General features: G+C 46.9%; 1 protein-coding gene across 4 annotated transcripts in view; it reads right to left on the reverse strand.

Moving 5' to 3' along the window:
- The window catches only part of ELP1 (elongator acetyltransferase complex subunit 1), a 107,468-nt gene extending 97,619 nt beyond the window's left edge, over positions 1-9,849 (reverse strand). The window contains exons 1-3 of one of the 4 annotated variants that reach the window (XM_068122341.2): positions 9,773-9,849; positions 772-937; positions 180-332 (exon numbers count right to left, since the gene is read on the reverse strand). In XM_068122341.2, the coding sequence (XP_067978442.2) occupies positions 180-332; positions 772-918 (300 nt within the window). In that variant the 5' untranslated portion in view covers positions 919-937; positions 9,773-9,849. The other 3 variants (XM_068122340.2, XM_068122337.2, XM_068122338.2) reach the window with 3 other exon arrangements.
- Positions 9,850-19,089: the final 9,240 nt, after the last annotated feature.

Below are 19,089 nucleotides of genomic sequence, written 5' to 3' on the forward strand. Positions count from 1 at the left end.
GCACAATACTCGGGCTTCTTTGTATGGCAACCCGACTCTGGGCGTGGGATCCCGCAAGAGGTTCTTCGGCGACTGACTATTGTGGTCTTCCGAGACACGCCAACCTCTTAACAACCACTTTTCTTCAGCCAACATAAACCTATTCGCTATTAAGAAAAACAGTCGATTTTCATTCTCACCTGAGCTGTACTAATATTATAGAGCAACACATCACCGGAAGTGGTGGCCACGCAGACCGCCTCTGCCTCTGGCAAATCTTGGATGGCCACAAAATGGCCAGTTCCATCACTTGGCAGGTAACCCTCCGCCAAGAGCAAATTTTCCTCATTCACCTGACACAGAGCGAGCAAAATTGTCAACAATTGGCTCAACACATACTACGTAGTAAAAGTCATTCCATTTCCTAAATGTAGTTTGGTCTCTCTATTTGTGAATCACAGCAAGGTAGTGGGGAAGGGAAAAAAATAAAACACCAAACGTGCAATCTGTGACAGCAGCGCACATCCGACGAGTACACACACGCACATCCCTACAACACAGGTGTGTTTAGGATGTGTCCAACAGTTTTAAGATGTCCAAACCTGACAGCCTAAAGGTGCTTATGTCATATTTAGCTTGGTCTCTCAATATGAGGCCATTTACCATGATAGTTGAGCCACGATACAGTTATGCACTTTCCATAACCCAATTTCATCAGGTATTATTTTACTGAAATTTGCTCTGCTTGGGATCATCATTTTGTTCAAGGCTTACAGACTGGCATGTTCAGACCTGGCAAAGTTTGGGGTCAAGCCAAGCCAAACCCCTTGATGAGACCACCATGACAAGACCATTCTCAGCTATGAGCAGGTACTGTGCACCCATCAGCTGTGCAGTAGCCTGCACCTCCACGTGGTAACTGAGCTTCAGATTCCTCATGGTTCATCGAGGATCACACCTGAGGATGGCAAACAACAATTTGCTTTCATAAGGGATACACAAGGAACCTTGGCATAGGAAGAGGACATTTGGCCCATCATACCTGCACTGCACCAACCCCAGTATCATCACCCATCCACACACACAAGGCCAATATCCCCATAACCCTCCCTCTCCAATGCATCCAAGTACGCCACCTATCTCAATCCCATACACTGCCAATACCTTTCCCGGGAGACAATTCCATACATTAACCACTCTCCCACTCCATTAAAGCTGTCCGAACTCTCATCTTATTTACCCTCAATATATGACCCCTGGTCCTAACACTGTCCACTCTGCTGGAAAGACTCCACTCTACGGGCCGAGTAAACGAGGTGCGTGCGCATCAACGATACACGGCACGGATCTGTTCACGGCTCGCTTGGTAAGTGCACATGCGAACCAACCCGGAAACTCTCAACACGACTCGCACCTGTAGGCTGTAACCGTGGACAACAATTCATCAGGTTTCGCTACTGGGCATTTGTATTTCAATCTTCGACATATTGCATCGTAATAAAACGTGCACCGACAGATTCACTTCGAATCGGCAATTTGCTCATGTGTTTGACCATTTACAGGAAATGACGTTAATGCTATTTTAAAGCTTCGCCCACAATCGTCTTGCTTCATCGTGATGCTGGCTTGTATTTTAAAATACGTTTGTATACGTACCTCATAATTAGCATGGAATTACATCTTACGGAACCGGAACATTAAATTCGGCGTACAGTAGTACAGTAACTACGTGCGCCGGTTAACACAGACGCTTTACAAATACACCGCCTATATACGCCTCCACTATAAAATAAAAGCTACCGTTGTTAAACGAATTACTTAAACAAAATAGAAAGCTACAAAAATAAAAGAAAAATAAAAGCTACACTTTGTCTCTATTACTATTAGTATTACTATTAGTGAGGCGGATATGTGTCAGACATGTCATTTCTGGCAGAAAGCATTAAAATGGGTATTTTAAAATAATAAGTCTTACCGTACCGTAGTTAATATGATCGCCAAAATATTTTTTTAAATAATTAAATATTCACATTAATAATCTGGATAACAAGTGAATCCTCTTGGATTGCGCTGAGGTTCGGGCATGGAATTTCTAGGAGGAAGTATAATTTGTATGCAATGAAAGTACATGTAATATGGGATCGAGTAAGATCGAGTAAGCTTCACCAGTGCGCGTGCGCGAATTTACGTCACGTCGGCAGCGAGAAGGCGTTCCCCAACACGAACCAATCAGGAACTGCCACGCCCACTTATATGATCTCAGAATTCCTGTGACAGGAATTAGCGTTACACTGGCTGGAAGTCATTCGCTAGAGGCGCTTCCTCAGCGCCAATCACCAGTGCGCGTGCGCGAATTTACGTCACGTCGGCAGCGAGAAGGCGTTCCCCAACACGAACCAATCAGGAACTGCCACGCCCACTTATATGATCTCAGAATTCCTGTGACAGGAATTAGCGTTACACTGGCTGGAAGTCAATCGCTAAAGGCGCTTCCTCAGCGCCAATAATTGTTATTTCCATGGCATATTTTGCAAAAACTTGTAGAGCAGAAAAGTTGCATGGAACACGTTTGCTGGTCTGTTATTAAAACTGATCCCAGAAATGAAGTTGCACAATGTATTCATAAATAGAAATGTATAACAGTGAGGTGCTGTGCACACACGACTCGATTGCCAGAGAGGTAGGCCACAACGCGTTGGTACCGTACAAACAGTCTTTATTAAGAGCTAGCACTTCAGCACTAGGCGTAGGCGGGCTCGAGCTTAGAGCCGCATATATGTCCAGAGGCCACGCCTTGTTCCCGGGCGTGGTCGTGGTCCCGGGCGTGGTCGTGGTCCCGGGCGTGGTCGAAAGGCGGGGCATGCGCTTTCGTTCCCCGCCTGGACGCTCGCGCCACCCACTGGTGCGCGGAATTATTGTCCTTTATGCCCGCCACACGCGCCCCCCCCCCCCCCCCCCCAGAATTCCCGCGCACCTGAAGGGTGAGTTTGCGGGGAAGCTGGATGACCCGGCCGAAACGCCTCCTGGCGATGGGTGCAGGGCTGGGGGGTAGCGGGACGGCGAGGCTGGGGGGTGCCGGGGGTCCGACCGCCGGGGGGCGGCCTCGACGCGGAGGCAGAGCTGCTTGCGGGGGGTGGTCCAGATAGAGGTGGGCCGGCTTGAGGCGGTCCACGGAGATGCGATCCGGGGCACCGCCGATGTCGATGGTGAAATATTTGTCCCCGGTCTCCAGCACGCGGAAGGGCCCGTCGTACGGGGGCCGTAGCGGTGCCCGGTGGGCGTCGTGCCGGACGAAGACGTACTCCACCGTGCGAAGCTCCGGGGCAACGTGGGAAGACGGGCAACCGTGGTGTGCCGTCGGCAACGGGGCGAACCTCTGGGCGGTCTCCTGAAGGGCGGAGCGCTGTTGCGCCACGGACCAAGGAGCCGTGGAGTCGTGGATAAATTCGCCTGGTACCCGCAGTGGTTGCCCGAAGACCAGCTCCGCCGAGGACACGCGCAGGTCGTCCTTGGGCGCCGTCCTGAGGCCCAGCAGGACCCAGGGGAGCCTGTCGGCCCAGCTGCCGTCGCGGAGGCTGGCCCGGAGCACGGCCTTCATCGAGCGATGAAAGTGCTCGCACAGGCCATTGGCCTGGGGGTGGTAGGCCGTGGTGTGGTGTAGTTTCACGCCGAGCCCTTGCGCCACCGCGGCACAGAGCTCCGAGGTGAACTGGGGGCCGCGGTCGGACGAGATGTCCGAGGGGGCACCGAACCGGGCAACCCAAGTGGCGATGAAGGCTTGCGCCACATCAGCCGCAGACGTCGCCGCCAATGGGACGGCCTCCGGCCACCGTGTGGTGCGGTCCACCATGGTGAGGAGGTGGGTGAATCCCCGCGAGGGGGGCAGAGGTCCCACCAGGTCGACGTGCACGTGGTCAAACCGACGCTCGGGCACCATAAACGGGGCCAACGGGGCCTGGGTGTGGCGGTGGATCTTTGCGTGCTGGCACGCGAGGCACGTCCTGGCCCAGTCGCGGACGTCCTTCCTGAGGCCATGCCAGACGAACTTCGCCACGACGAGCTTCTGGGAGGCCTTTGTGCCAGGGTGGGACAGGCCGTGGATGGCGTCGAACATTGGGCGCTGCCAGCCAGCGGGCACGATGGGGCGAGGCCGGCCAAGGGAGACGTCGCACAGGAGGGCCGCGCCCGCGGCGTCGAACGGCACCTCGGTGACACGGAGGCCCGTGACGGCAGTCCGCAAGGCCTGGACGCCGAGGTCGGCGGTCTGGTCCTCCGCCATCCGGGCGTAGTCGATCCCGATGTGGAACGCGTGCACGACGGACCGGGAAAGGCAATCCGCCATCGGGTTGTCTTTACCCGCCACGTGAGGGATGTCCGTCGTATACTCGGACACGGCAGAGAGGTGACGCTGCTGCCGTGCCGACCATGGCTCGGCGACCTTGGCCATCGCGAACACATTTCGTTCCACCGCCAATCGTTCCACCGTCGCCCCGGTGGAACACAACAACATTTCTTCCACCATTTCCTGATCACGGATGAAGCAAACGTAGCAGAGTAACAGAGCTTCACTGTCACGCGAAGTGGACTCATCCAGCTGGATGGCGAAGTGTGTGCTTCTCAGCTCACTACACAGCTTATCTTCTACATCTGATGACATTTCATCAATCCGCCTGGCCACGGAATCATTGCTGAGCGCAATCGACGAGAGAACTGGATTCGGATCCTGGCCCATAACGGTTTTTATCACTTCCCCAACAGCTGGTTTGATCAACTGTTCGCCGATTGAATACGGTTTTCCAGACCTGGCGATGAGCAATGACAGCTTATACGACGCTTCCAGTCCTTTATCCACGAGCTTTTGGCTGGCTTTGAACATCGTCGTTACCATGGATCACTTCTCAAATTTCTCTTTCAGCGATTGGAAATAGCTGACCTCTGCGCGAGCCTTATCACTGTGCTTTTTACTCAGGTGCTCGCTCAGTCGAGATGGTTTCATTGCTTCATTGGACAGCGTGATACCACACAACAAACACATCGGCAACTGTTTGTTCGTCGGAGATGGAATGAATCCATACTTGATGTATTCAACGGAATACTGACGACACCTTTTCTTTGAGGCCGACATCTTGAAGCCGACCGGACGTGAAGCTTTTTTGAATAACGAAATCAACACGCCAAAATGTCGAAAGACAAACACCAGCGCTAACACTGACTGTTCATACCTTGCCCAATGTCTGTGCTGGCCAGGCCAGGCTGTAAAGTTGAACCAGGCACGTTGAATAGTCCAGCACGAATAGAGTGTATTATATACCGCATAAAAAGATTCTTGCAAGACGATTGGTTGAAATGGCACCACGTGACAAAAATTAGTGTTGTACTATTGGCCGCATTGGTGGCCAATAGTATTTCACTGGTGTCATACACTATCATGTTTGTTGCGTGAGCATGTATGGACAAGAAAATACCGACATGACATCAGCGAATATGTGATCATAAAAACCATGTGGAGGGGGAAAGAATGTGGTCGTTGATTGGATGGCCGATTTGCCGAATGGCGCCGAGTAACCTGTTCAGACTGCAGGAAGCCCAAATCGCGCTCCAAATCGCCGCTGCTCCTCTAAATCGCCAGTGCCCCCCAAGTCATTGCCAGCGCCCCCCTACCGCCCGTGGACTCTGGAGCGCCCCCCTGAAAGTTCCCAGCACCCACTGGGGGGCGGTAGGGACCACTTTGAGAACCTATATTTTAAGGCATCCGAGTACAGGTTTAACACGTAGGGATGTGGGAATTTATAACTGCTGTAGATATTTTAATATGCTTTGCTTTGCCTTTTCCCCCTTTGAATTCTCCCAACATTTTCCCATCTGTATTCCCCAACTGCCACCCTCCCCCACTTCCCCCCCATTTTCTCATTCTAATTCTCCCAAATACCATTCCTCCTATCATATTCTGCTCAATTGCTTGTGTTATAAACAAAATACAAGTTTTATAGTGTCTTGACATATCCAGCTCAGGTTTGATCTGGGATAGCACTCCGTGGACGATTGGTCCGAGTACATAATTGTAATGGTTAGTAAAGGAAACATATGAAAATCTGTTAACTAAATTGTTACCAAAAAATTTCTTCACCAATATGTTTGTAAAGGTGTGTAATAACATGTGTTAAAATGTTGAAGGTCAACTCCCATGGGAAACCCAGAAAAAAAGCTGTTGAATTCGGGTACCCAAAAATTATTTTCGAGAATTTTTATTTTTTTAAATCGGCCCTTAAGTAACTTATGAGGGGTCAAATAAGGGTTTTTCATGATTCTGAGTTGATTGTTAACATTTATATTTCACCACAGACACTCCTTTGTGGAAAAATAATTTCTAAATATATCTCATTTTCTACTTTGCAGGACATGGAGTCTAGCAATATGGATGAAGACGTTACTCCACCTGTGCTCAATTGCTTCATCTGTGCACGCTCGGATACACCAGCTGAAAGGCTCATACAGGCAACTCCAAAGGGAGACTCACCTTTATTGAAACAAGCAGAAACTGTCGAAAATGTTACTGTTGTGGAACGTATGAAGGAGGCTCAAAAGGAAGGAAAACTGAGGTACCACCAGAAGTGTAAAAAATGATCTGTACAACAACTTTGTTGCAACCACCAAGAAGTCAGCTCAAGCATCAAAGGCAGAGAAAGAGTCATCAAAGTTGAAGAGAAGACGCACTACTTGTGAGTTCAGTTCATCAACTGGCTGCAGTTCTAGAAGATCACAGTCAGTTGATCTCCTGTATAAGGATGTATGCATTCTTTGCAACCAACCAGCCCAGCTCTACAAAAATAATCCAGCACAAGCTAGAAAGAAATACAGAGTGCCAGATAATTTGACTGCAGATACACTGAAGGCAAGCTTGCTGAAGACAGCACGGAGTCGCGGGGATGACTGGGGCACTGAAGTCACTGGACGCCTGGAAGGGATCAACGACTTGGTAGCAGAAGAAACACTGTACCATTTGCGATGCAAACTTATGTTTGCGAGAGGTGACAGTTTGTCCAAGACTGATGAGGAAGGAAAAAGGAAGAGAGGACAGAGGAGTATTGATGAGGAGCGAGAGGCAGTTTTTATTGAATTCTGCGAATGGTTAGACTCAGAATTAGAGCATGGGGTAATGAACATGGACCAAGTCCATGAAAAGCTGCAGGAGTTTGATCAGTCACCAGAGAAGAGCCTTTCTTATTCAAAGCATTGGCTAAAGATAAAACTTCTAGAGAAATACGAAGACACCTTGTATTTCACAACACAGGAAAGAAGGGCAGATGTACTCTGTCTCAAAGATGGCACCGACAATATTCTGCGAGAGCATCATGCTAATCTTGACCATGGAGATGAGAAGACTCAGATCATAAAGACGGCACTCAAGTTCATATCCAATGATATTGCCTTGATTGATTTAGGTCCAAAGTCATACCCCACCACACACAGTATGACTGACATCGATAGTCAGCTGACCCTTGTTCCTGCAAGCCTTCAGATGTTCTTGAGACCGATTGTCAAGACAGACGAAAGAGTTGCCGTTTGGGGGCAGAATTTTATTAAGGCCTGTCGACCTCGGTCTGGAGTATTGCCACACCAAATGGGGCTTGCCATACAACTTGATCATAGATTTGGGTCAAAATGGATGCTCAATAAGTTCCACCGGCTGGGATACACTGAGTCTTACACGGAGACACAAAACTACAAATACTGCTTCCTTAATAGTAGGAGTGGAGATGATGTTCCAGATACTTCTGGCACTCTTGACACCATTGTGGAGGAAACCGATGAACAGATCAATGATGAGGTTACGGTTGATGCTGCGCTTGAGGATCAATCAGTGATGACAGCCAAAGTGCCAGCCAGTGAAAGTGAATTGTCAAGTAATGATCAGGTGGTCTTTATGGAGGTTGGGGAAACAAACAATGCAGTCACTCAGTTTGTTGGAGACAATATAGATTTAAACATTGTCTCTATTCATGGAAACACTCCCTTTCACTCAATGGGTTGGATCGAAGTCACCTCTCCGGCACCACCTTTGCCAGATCCACAGACAACAGCAGCTTTCCCCCGGGTGAAGTTGAAGGCACTCGACAAAGCTAAGATCCTGAGAGGAACTGAAGTAAAGATTATTCCATTTACGAACAGGAAACAGATAGGAACGAACACTATCATGTTTCTCCCCCTCGCTGAGCTTTCCTCCTCCCTGGCTCATGATCAGCCACTCCTCACTCCAGGTGACACACTCTGGGCAGCGGGGTGGGTGATCAAAGCCAACGATCCTGAGTTCCCACACTCCAACTGGAATGGCTGGATGAAGAGAATCCATGCTAATGATGCAAAGCAGAGCACACAGATCGAGTTCCTCCCAGGAGAAGGAGATTGAAGGAATTGAAGAAGGGTGAAATTCGGTACAACATGTTCTCAAGGAAGGCAGCGGCAAGAGTGATCAAACCAGAGACTCTACCTCCAACAGAGGGTGCAGCTGCACAACATTCACTCCGTGCCTACCTGCAGACCCGGGACTGGATCCTTCTACAGAGCATGTCTCTGAACCCCAGTGACTATGGATGGACAATAGGTGTGCATGGGTATGAGCCAGTTCCAACACTGGACCCCATGGCTCCTGAGGAGCTATTGCAGTTCACGAGCTGTAATTGTCATGGAGATTGCAGCAACCGGCGATGCAGCTGCAAGAAGAATGGGGTCACGTGCATCTCGGCCTGTGGAGTCTGTAATGGCATTACATGCAGAAACTGCAGTCATGATGTTGTTGAGTCTGAAGAAGACATAGACAATGACTGTTGAAACTTCTGACATTGTGAATGAGAAATAACTCTTGAGTATTATATATGTATGTGAAATAAAAGCTACTTTGTGTGTAAATGTAAAAGTGAAAATATAAATGTTAACAATCAACTCAGAATCATGAAAAACCCTTATTTGACCCCTCATAAGTTACTTAAGGGCCGATTAAAAAAAATTAAAATTCTCGAAAATAATTTTTCGGTACCCGAATTCAACAGCTTTTTTTCTGGGTTTCCCACGGGAGTTGAACTTCAACATTTTAACACATGTTATTACACACCTTTACAAACATATTGGTGAAGAAATTTTTTGGTAACAATTTAGTTAACAGATTTGTGAAATATCTCATAAAATGCCCTTACTAGGTAGTCCACCCGTAGTGTGTGGCACGTGACCTTGATTCGCTCGGCCAATTAGGTAGCCACCGCCTCATCACTGGCACAGTTCCCCATCTGGTTCATTCATCTCACACATATGGTAAATTGACCCAGGGTGCAAAAATCTGGCCAGAGGTTAGTGTTGTCGACGACATCCATGGTATTTTTATAGACATTCCAGGGTCAGAGTTAACTGCCTACATGGCCATCACAATATATCCAAGCTATTAGTTATAATACCAATAGCTATTTTAAACTAACTTGCCTAATAAAACTCCTGATATTACTTCCTTTTGACAGGAGTGGGCATGTTGGTTGGAATACTTGTTATTCTTAAGTTTTTTTTTAAGTTCAGTGATAATAGCTACAAAGGTAAACAAAACCACACAGGTCAGATCAAAACATGTCATGGGCCAAATCTAGCCCATGCCCAAGCTAAACATTTCAATCTTCTCAAGCGTTCCACAAAACATGACGATCTGTGGACTTCCTCTTCACCATGGATACCCAAAGGGGCAATGAAAAATTAAATTAACTTAGCAAATCAGCAAGCAACAAGATTAACAAGCTTTTCATTATTTACTCACTTCTCTCCTTTCGATGCAAAAGTTTTTTTGTTTTTGTTCTTCCCCCACGTGGCATTCACAACTCTGGAAATTGCAAACGACTGCAGTGGTGTTCTGCAGCAATGCAGATATTAAAAGTATTATATATATATGTGAAGAAGCAGCTCTTCGTTTGGAAAGGAAGTCCACAAATAGCCTGAATGACGCAGCTTTTTATTAAAACCAACTTATACAGATCCGGAGGAGACAAGACATCTACAGCAAGAACCAGCTTCATGCCAAGTCAAGCCTTCCTGGAAACGCATTGATTCTCATTCACTTATATATGAATACGATTATCAGAAAATCTCCGAGAGAACAAAGCGACTGGCGAGAGTCCCTTCCACCGTTATCCCTAGCCCCCACCGTCATCCGCTGTCATTCGGGGGAGTCAGCCCTTCCTTATCATTCGGACCAAATGTTTCTCTGGGCTCCGAGAAAACAGAAATGTAACTCACAGAGAGAAGAGTGCATGCTTGGCCAAACAAACCCATATATTTTATGGGTTTGTTTACATGAGTAATTCAAAGCATGTTTATACAGAGTCATGCGTCGCTGTGATTAATACAAAATATATATGGTTAACGATAGGTTTATGTCTGCAATCTAAACATTCTACTAGCGTTACGCAAAATCACGCGCATGTGGGCGTGGTTTTACGACCGGCCTTATCTAGCCTCGAAAAAGCACACGTATACAATTTGTCCAGCACGACCGAAGCGAGCCTTTCCTCATCCAAAACTAAAACGAAGCAAAAACCCTTTATTAACTTTATGAAAATAGCATTTTTAAACAACATTTAAATCATAACACATTAGCAACCAACGTCTATAACTGAACTTTAGGCAATAACAAATCTACAACTTGACATTCCTTCCTCTTGTCTCGTCGAGACAAAGTATCTTAAGAGACAACGTGCCACATCGGGCTTTATTGAAAAATAATTGTGTAATGCGGGTATTGAAAAAATAATTGTGTAATGCGGGTATCTCCCAAGGGCATATCGTGCGCCCAAAGCGCCTCGCCCGTGCATTTGGCGAACGTGTCGTGTGGTGCGTGCTCGGAGCCTGAGGGCTCAGAACATGAAAGTCCATTAACGTTTCGGATCCACAACGAAGGTGTCTGGTCCAGATGAGGTTCTGCTCCGCCAGAGGGCCACCACCTCCCCTGCGGAACTTGCTCCCCCCACCCTTTGCAGACCCAGTCCTTGCAGATCTTCGAAGTTAATCAACGATCATGCCCATGAGGTCCCTCACGTGCTGCTGTTCTGGGGAATACATAATATTGTCAGTATCTTGTGTCTCAATTTCCTGGTCAGGGTACAGAGCGTAAAAATCCGATTCACTTGAAGCATTTGAACTTAATACATATGAAGCAAAGAGAGGAACTTCCTTTATGTCAAAGTCTCCCTTGGGCGCCTGGTCGGCTTGCGGGTCTAGGATATCCACGTCGGGTCCCTCGACCGCCAGACCCAGCGTCGCAATCAGATCCATAGTTGGGTTGAAAGGGGGCGTGCAGCTGTCAGCTTGTAATACATAAGCAGCGTTAGCCAGTACACGCAAGGGGTTTATAGCACAAGTATCACAGTCATCACATACACCGTTACAGGCAGCAGCCAGTTCCCACATGGGATCCGCACAAGTATCACAGTCGTCACAAAATTCAATACAATTTTCTGGAGCGTTGGTCGCAACTGCCTTGTTGAAGGACCCGTTCAGGTCGACGGCCTCTGTGGTCAGAGCCATAGTCGTTGTCGGCGGCTTCTTCACTTTCCATCCTGTAAAATACTTTCTTATACAGAGGAGGACTAGAGATTTCATTAGTGCCCCCCAAATTACTACCCCGATTATCACAGCCAGTGCGGTCAATAACCACTTCACTATGGTGCCCGTCCATCCCTGGAACCAGTCAGTGAGCCAGCTAAATGTATAAGAATTTTCGCGCGCGATCCGATCGATCCAATAGTATGTCATGAGCCGTAGCGGTGTCGTTTGCCACCTTTTCTAGGGCCAAAGCCAATTTGTCTATCCGGAAACTATCCATGACTGTGCCCGCTCCTGGGAAGAAGAAACCAAACACCTTTTCCCATAGGCTCCCAACTCCCAACCCCTCAAAGACACTCCTTCTATGCATCTTTGTACTTGCCCCCTTCATTTATGCATTAATCAACATTAATATATTTCAGTGTTAAATCAGAATAAACAACTCCCAATGGAAATTAAATTTTACAACTTCTTTAATCTATGGCGATCCCAAGAGTTTGAGCCCACTACTTTTAGTGTCTGGTGCTTGTATGGCCAACTTACAGTGCGTGGCGTGGATCCACGAAGTCTTGCCCTCGCAAAAGACTGCCGTTGGTGTAGTCAGCAACACCTGGACTGGTCCCTTCCACCTTGGTTCCAAGGCGTTCTTGCAGGTGAAGTGCTCCACGAACACCTGGTCTTTTTCCTCTGGTGGAACACCTGGTCCACAAGTCTCCTGGGAACGCCTGGTCTACAGGTCTCCAATTCATAGATTAAATTCATTCAATTCATAGTTTCATAGAACACCTTTTCTCCAATTTCCTAATCCACTTTTTTTCAAGTGGATCCAATTTTATCCAATATTCAATTTTTAAATTCAATCCCATTTAATCCAGTCCAATTCAAATTAAATTCAATCCTTCTCTCAGCATCCCATTACCTGTTTCCAACATCAATAAAAATAAAATTATAAAATTAATAAAAATCAATCATCTCAAATCTCAAATCAAATCAAAAAATCAATAAAATAATAAAAATAAACGAAAATTACTTCAGCTAGAGTTTCAACTAGAATTAACACAAACAAACCACCGTTAACCTCCATTAACACAAGCAAACCACCATTAACCTCCATTAACACAAACAAACCACCATTAACCTCCATTAACCTCCATTAACCTCCCCCTATTATTTATTTATTTTCACGAATAAACAAATAATAGAAATAACCTGGTCTACTTCCAATTTCAATTCTGGTCAGTTCTGGTGTCTGGTCACACACAATGTTTTCCTCACCCACTGTGATTCGCTCAAAATAGATTCTCACTGTTATGTCTGAAATTCGTCTCATGAAAACCCATTCAAGAGTCCGGTGTAACAGATAGCCAAACACATAGACACGCCGAAGACCCCAGGGTACCCATCAAACTAGCTTGTCCCCAGATCCACAACACAGCGAAACATGTAACTTTACTAAAACTAGAACGGGCACTCGGTAGAGCGCATACCTTCGCCGCAGCTACTTTTGTTGCCAAAATAAAAGACTACAAGATCTGTGTAGCAAAGCCACACCTACGTTGTCATGCGGGAAGATTTGTTTCAAATTAAACCATTCTATCCCGCCAAAAGTTTGATATTGTAATCACATCCATGACCTTTTCATGACCTTGACCTTGACCTTTGACCCGATCGATTCCAAAATCTAATCAAATGGTTCCCGGATAATAACCTATCATCCCACCAAATTTCATGCGAATCGGTTGAATACTTTTTGAGTTATGCGAATAACATACACATACACACACACACACAGACATACAAATAAATACACAGCGATCAAACATAACCTTCCGCTTTTGCGAAGGTAATAATCACTTACTCATAACTAATACTCATAATAACTCATAATTACTTATGTAATTACTCATGCCAATACTTACTTAAAATAATGTAATATCCCAATCTTCACCCCCTATGCAAATCGAAGCACCCCGGACAATCCACAACCAATATCAACCACTGTAGCCGCCTTCCCGATTCCAGGCAGCCACACGCAGCCACATACATCTCCCTCCACGTCACACAAGACAACAGCCAACGAGTGTGTCCACCACACAGAAACCTTTGGCAATGCAACAACCGAACTCCCAGACAACCAACAACAAAACCCAATCCATCTCCATGGCTCATCAAGCAGTTCCAACTTAATCCAGCTTCACATACCGATTTCCCCAAAAACTCGTGAAACTTCACCCCCATTCTGGAAAAACCCTGGACTAAACCCTGACACCCTAAATAACTTCAGACCCATCTCCAATCTACCCTTTCTGTCAAAAGTTTTGGAACGTGCTGTGGCCACTCAACTCAAACATCACCACTCTGCCAATAACCTGTATGAAACATCCCAATCCGGATTCTGCTCCAGCCACAGTACTGAAACTGCTCTCCTCAAAATCACCAGCGACCTTTTCTCTCCTCTGATGCCGGCAACCTCAACATTTTCATCCTCCTCACCTCAACGCCTCCTTTGACATCATCAATCACACCATCCTCCTCACCCTGTTTAGACCAGCTTGTGCCTATTAAACCCAAATCAGTTCACTCCCAAGCCCACAAGGACCACCTACTACTCTCAAATTATCCACTCTGGCTCCGGAATCCCAAAAGCACTCTTCTCTACAATAAACAAACTAAATAAACAAACTTTACAACGTGAACAAACTCCTCAGCGCCCTGGATACCGCCACCTGTCATTCAGAGTAGACAACAGCATCTCCTTTCTCCTTTCTGGCATCCAAATGAAATTCTGGCTTCAAATCAACTTCCTCGAACTTAACTATGATAAATCTAAATTAATCTTCGTTTGCCCACAACCACTCACCAAATTCACCCATAACTTTGCCCCCAACATCGATGGTCATTTGAACACAAATTGAACAAAATTAATCGAACAAAACACTTCCATTAACTCGACATTCTTTTCACAGCACAAAGTTCACTTGAACATCCTTTTCCTGGATACTCCCTCTTTATTTTTATACCATACCATGCTTCTCCACTTGCAACCCAAATATTTTCCATGAAATAAATAAAATGAATTTTATGAATCTTCTCATTATTCGAAAGTTTACAAAATGTCCCAAATCTGTATATTATTTTCTACTGTGGTTATATTAAGCCATTATTTTACAAAATCCAACTTTCAATAAACTGAAAAATGCTTCGCCATGGAATAGTCCACCACTCATATAAATAATCATAAGAGTTCTGCGAAACATCTCCATCTTTAAAACTTAGCCAACCAATTTTAAACCACATGTTTTCCCCCCAAAAAACAAGTCACATTCTTTGTATATTGCCAACATTGTTCATCGTTTAAGTATCATCCAGAACTAAATTTTTATAAACCATCAACTTGTAGATGCATTTATTTATATCCCATTAACCCAAGAACTCTCAATTGCTTGGTTATATTTTAGTAATGTCATATATCCATATTTCTTTTCCAAAATGTTCCTGATATACACATTAATCCCATCTGTCTTTGTTTCCAGATGAACTCAAATCAGGAAATCAACACAAATCCTTATTACCTCCAATCAATCACACTGCACATCATTCCCCGTCCTTGATGGATAATTTTACATCCAGATGGGCACAGCATCCCATTTTTGGCGACCCAGCCCTGAAACAAGCCCCTGGACTCCTTGCAGGCTGGACCAAAACCCCTGGACCTGCCTCCATGGAACAATGACGCCTAAGCACTCAATTAGCCCTCCCAGTACCAAAGACTTACAATCAGACCGACAGACAGACAAATAACAGAGGCATGTCGCCAGCCCCAGCACAGGACATCACCTTTCCGGGCAGGCACAATATAATCCACAGCATCGAAATGCCAATTTCTATCCGGAGCCTCGCAAAGCCAAAATCGGGCATGTTCACTGCATTTCACTGCATTTCACTGACCATGACTATCCCCATTGCTCGATCACGCACGTCACTGTGCTCGGCCCGGTTAAATTAAACTCAAGCGTACTGTACCTGACGCTTCCGGTCGGCACCGGAAGTCTGTTTATTTCTTGAGACCCCTGAATCGGGACCTCAACGACAATTACAACGACAAACAGAACTCGATATTCTCTGTTCATTAATTACGTACATGATTTCAGTTTTATCCAACAATATATGTCCCGATATTCTCTCCAGATTTAAGTTCTATATCCTGTCGTTAAAGCAACACCCTGTAGACTGACTCCGCCTGTCGTTCTTCCAAGGTTAGTGAATTGCCTCTGACCTCTTACCCTTACATATCTCGAACAAAGGTCAAATAAACTTCGAAAGGTCAAACTTCAAATTGGGGTAACCAGCGCTTTATTATCCCACAAGTAATGCAAGTCCGGCGACAATGGACAAATGACCATTAATGTGGCTCTACATAGCATAATGCTAACTTCTACGAATCCAACAACCGTCACAATCCGCCCAGGAACGTCCGTACGAGGCGTGCTTTACAATGCAGCACCTCTCTACCTGGTGCACACCTTTCGCACATCCCTCCTCGTTCGCACAACGCTTCATCAACAAACCTCCTCGCGCCCACACAACTGCAACCCCCGTGTCCACCCAGAGTGCCCAATCTGCGACCCACAATCTTCTCGGGGCACACACTTCCTCCTTGAAATCCATGCCTCAGAAATATAACTCCACAGAACAGACAGCAATGAAACCACAACCTCCGACAACCATTCGACGTACCTTATTCGCACATCTAGGTGTCTCCTTGCCCCCCGTCATTGCAAGAGCATCTTGTCTTGTACCTGGAACAATATCCTCCCAAGTACACTCATTCCGCTCCCATCCCACTCCTGACACTGGACAAATGGCTTCGTTACACACCTGACCACCGCACACCTTGGCACCAGCCACACCACATACCGACAGTTGAAACCTCGATATTCCTCTTTCCTCGGATAAGCGTTCTGTTGAAAACGTGACATTTCTGCTCAAATTATTGAATTTTAATAACTTAACCTTACCAGCATCGCTCGCCAGCAAACCCTTTGTCCGGCGCATCGATCAACACAAATCCTTCGATGCATCTTCCAGCCGCCACTCCGCACTGTACCTCACTTACTGTTACTGTATGAACAAGACTTCCTGTTGGAACTTGTCACCGGAAATTAATTACTCTGTCTTGAAATCGTTTATTTTAGCGTTTAGAAAATCATTCTAGAAATCGAATTTAGTTTGGAAATCGTTTCTTCCCCTTATATAAATCCATTTTAAATAACGTATTCCTTTTGTGACATTGCATGGCATGTATGTCGCAGGTGCCCACTATTCTGACATGGCTCATGACTCATGTCTAATTCTGACATGAAGATGAAGGACAAGAAGATGAAGGATGAAGGACATGACATGAAGAAGAAGATTCTGACAAGATACTGACATGAACGTCCGACATCCAGCAAAGTCGAAATGACCCACAATGCATTTGGGCACACATCCTCCTCTGAGAGTGGGCGAGTTATCGCCGGCACTCTGAGCAAATCTCATACAGCACACCCGTGACTCGCGGCTCACTCGGCTCCTGCCCGAACGCACAATATCCCTCTACCCAAACTTCCACGGAGCCGCACGGCGGAAACACAGGTTTGTACCACACTTTAATTAAACGAACATCGCCAGGATTCTCGGATAGACGTTAATTTCACAACACACATGACAAAAATCCGATTTAAATTCAGAGATCGCCGATCGACCTGGCACAACCATCTCAACGCGACGACGCCACGCCGCCCCCCGTCTTGGCGCGCACCCTCGTGCCTCCACACGAATCCCAACACTCCCGCCTCGCGGTTTCCTGCGAGGCTCGTAGCCGTGGCAACCAAAACTGCGCGCCGCTCTCGAATGAGGGCCGTCATAACAGTGAGCTGTCAGAACTCATCCCTAGCTCGTAAACATCGCAAAAAAAAAGGATCTCCGACGCTCCACCTCCCCGACCCCAAAATGCACTATATGACACCAATTCCAAAGGTGAGCTGCCTCAGCGATACATCCCACACATACAATCCACAATATCTGCCATTGAATGAACTCTTCGATTCCAGTCAAACACACACTTCGACCCAAACTCTGAACCTCCAGTTCCACAAACTCCAAACCTCCGTCCGGCTGCCGCTCGAAAGACAAAGCAGCCCATCCTGCAACCATCTCCAAGAAACCGCTTCATATCAACAGTAGGTCGACAAGGGCACTCCGAGTGCTTTCCTGACCCGATTTATATCAATTCGCTTCCCAAACAACTCCCAAACAGATGACAGACAAATACATTGGCCAGATACACACGTCAATTAACATCCCAATATACATTCATTCCTCATTCATATACTCATATAAGTCTCCCAGACTTCGCGCGAAACTCAGATCGACTCAAATCATGCCTTTCTCCAGCCACTCTCATGTACAATCTTTGCTCATTCATGTTACGTCTCTCATTCAAGGAAAAGGATTTTTTGGGACGGGTTGGACGGGGGTGGGTTGAGGTGAAAAAGGGAAGGCAGGGCGGGGGGTGTTGGGGTGTTGCCTAGAGCCCCGGGACTGAGCTCAGGTCTTGGGGGGGGGTGGGGGGTCCTTTTGCACGGCCCAATTCTGCGGCTGTGGAGGGGGCCCTTGTATGTTCCAGTTTTGGGGAGGGGGCCCTTGTGGGTTCCAAATTTTGGGGAGGGGGCCCTTATGGATTCCTGGGCAAGCATTTGCAACATGTCGTCCTTTACATCGGCCTTCTTATCGTCGCCCATGTCCCACTGCTCGGCCGCTTCATCTAATTGGTCGGTTAGCCTTAGTGCGATGTGTACCCCGGCCAACAACAGGTCGACCAGGGCCCCCCAATCGTCGAGGGTCTGGGCCGGGGTTGGTGCTACATTCGGCCAGCGTGCGTGTACTTTGGCCTGGTCCCACACCCGCGCTGGCAATACAGCCTCTCCCATGTGGCAGACGTCCCGCCAATCTGCGCCTGTATTTTGTATCCACAAACGCATAAGTTCCGGTATGTGACCGGGCTGTTCAGCCAGCAAGGTTCTCACCCGCTCCTGCATAGCCGCCAAATCTGGTTCTTTCAAATGGTTTTTTAAAGGGACACATCTCGATTGTAGGCTGTGAGTTCTCCGATTCCGTGAGCCCTTCCACTGAGGGGTACAATACAATACTCCTAGCCCTTCTGGGGCCGCGAACCCGCTGTCCGCCCCATTAATTTCTTGTCCTCTAAAAGGATTGCCCGGGCTAAGGTGAACCTGAGGGGCGGCTGGTCTAGTTTTCTGGGGGTCTAACCCCTGGGGGAACAGGGGCGGGGGTGGGAGAGGTGGCGCCTGTGGCCCTGGGACAGGGCTCAGGGCTTGGGGGGGCGGGGGGTCTTGGTCTGGCATCTGGTCCAGCGGCATCACTCGCTGATTTACTTGTTTAACTGCTTACTTACTTGTCCTCTGGCCAGGGATTATTTAAATCTTTAGTTAACACAGCCCAGTCCTTTACTGGTCTTACCGCGGCAAAATGATG

This window comes from Myxine glutinosa, chromosome 7, assembly GCF_964187855.1.
Source record: "Myxine glutinosa chromosome 7, kmMyxGlut1.1, whole genome shotgun sequence".
NCBI classification, from domain to species: Eukaryota; Metazoa; Chordata; class Myxini; order Myxiniformes; family Myxinidae; genus Myxine; species Myxine glutinosa.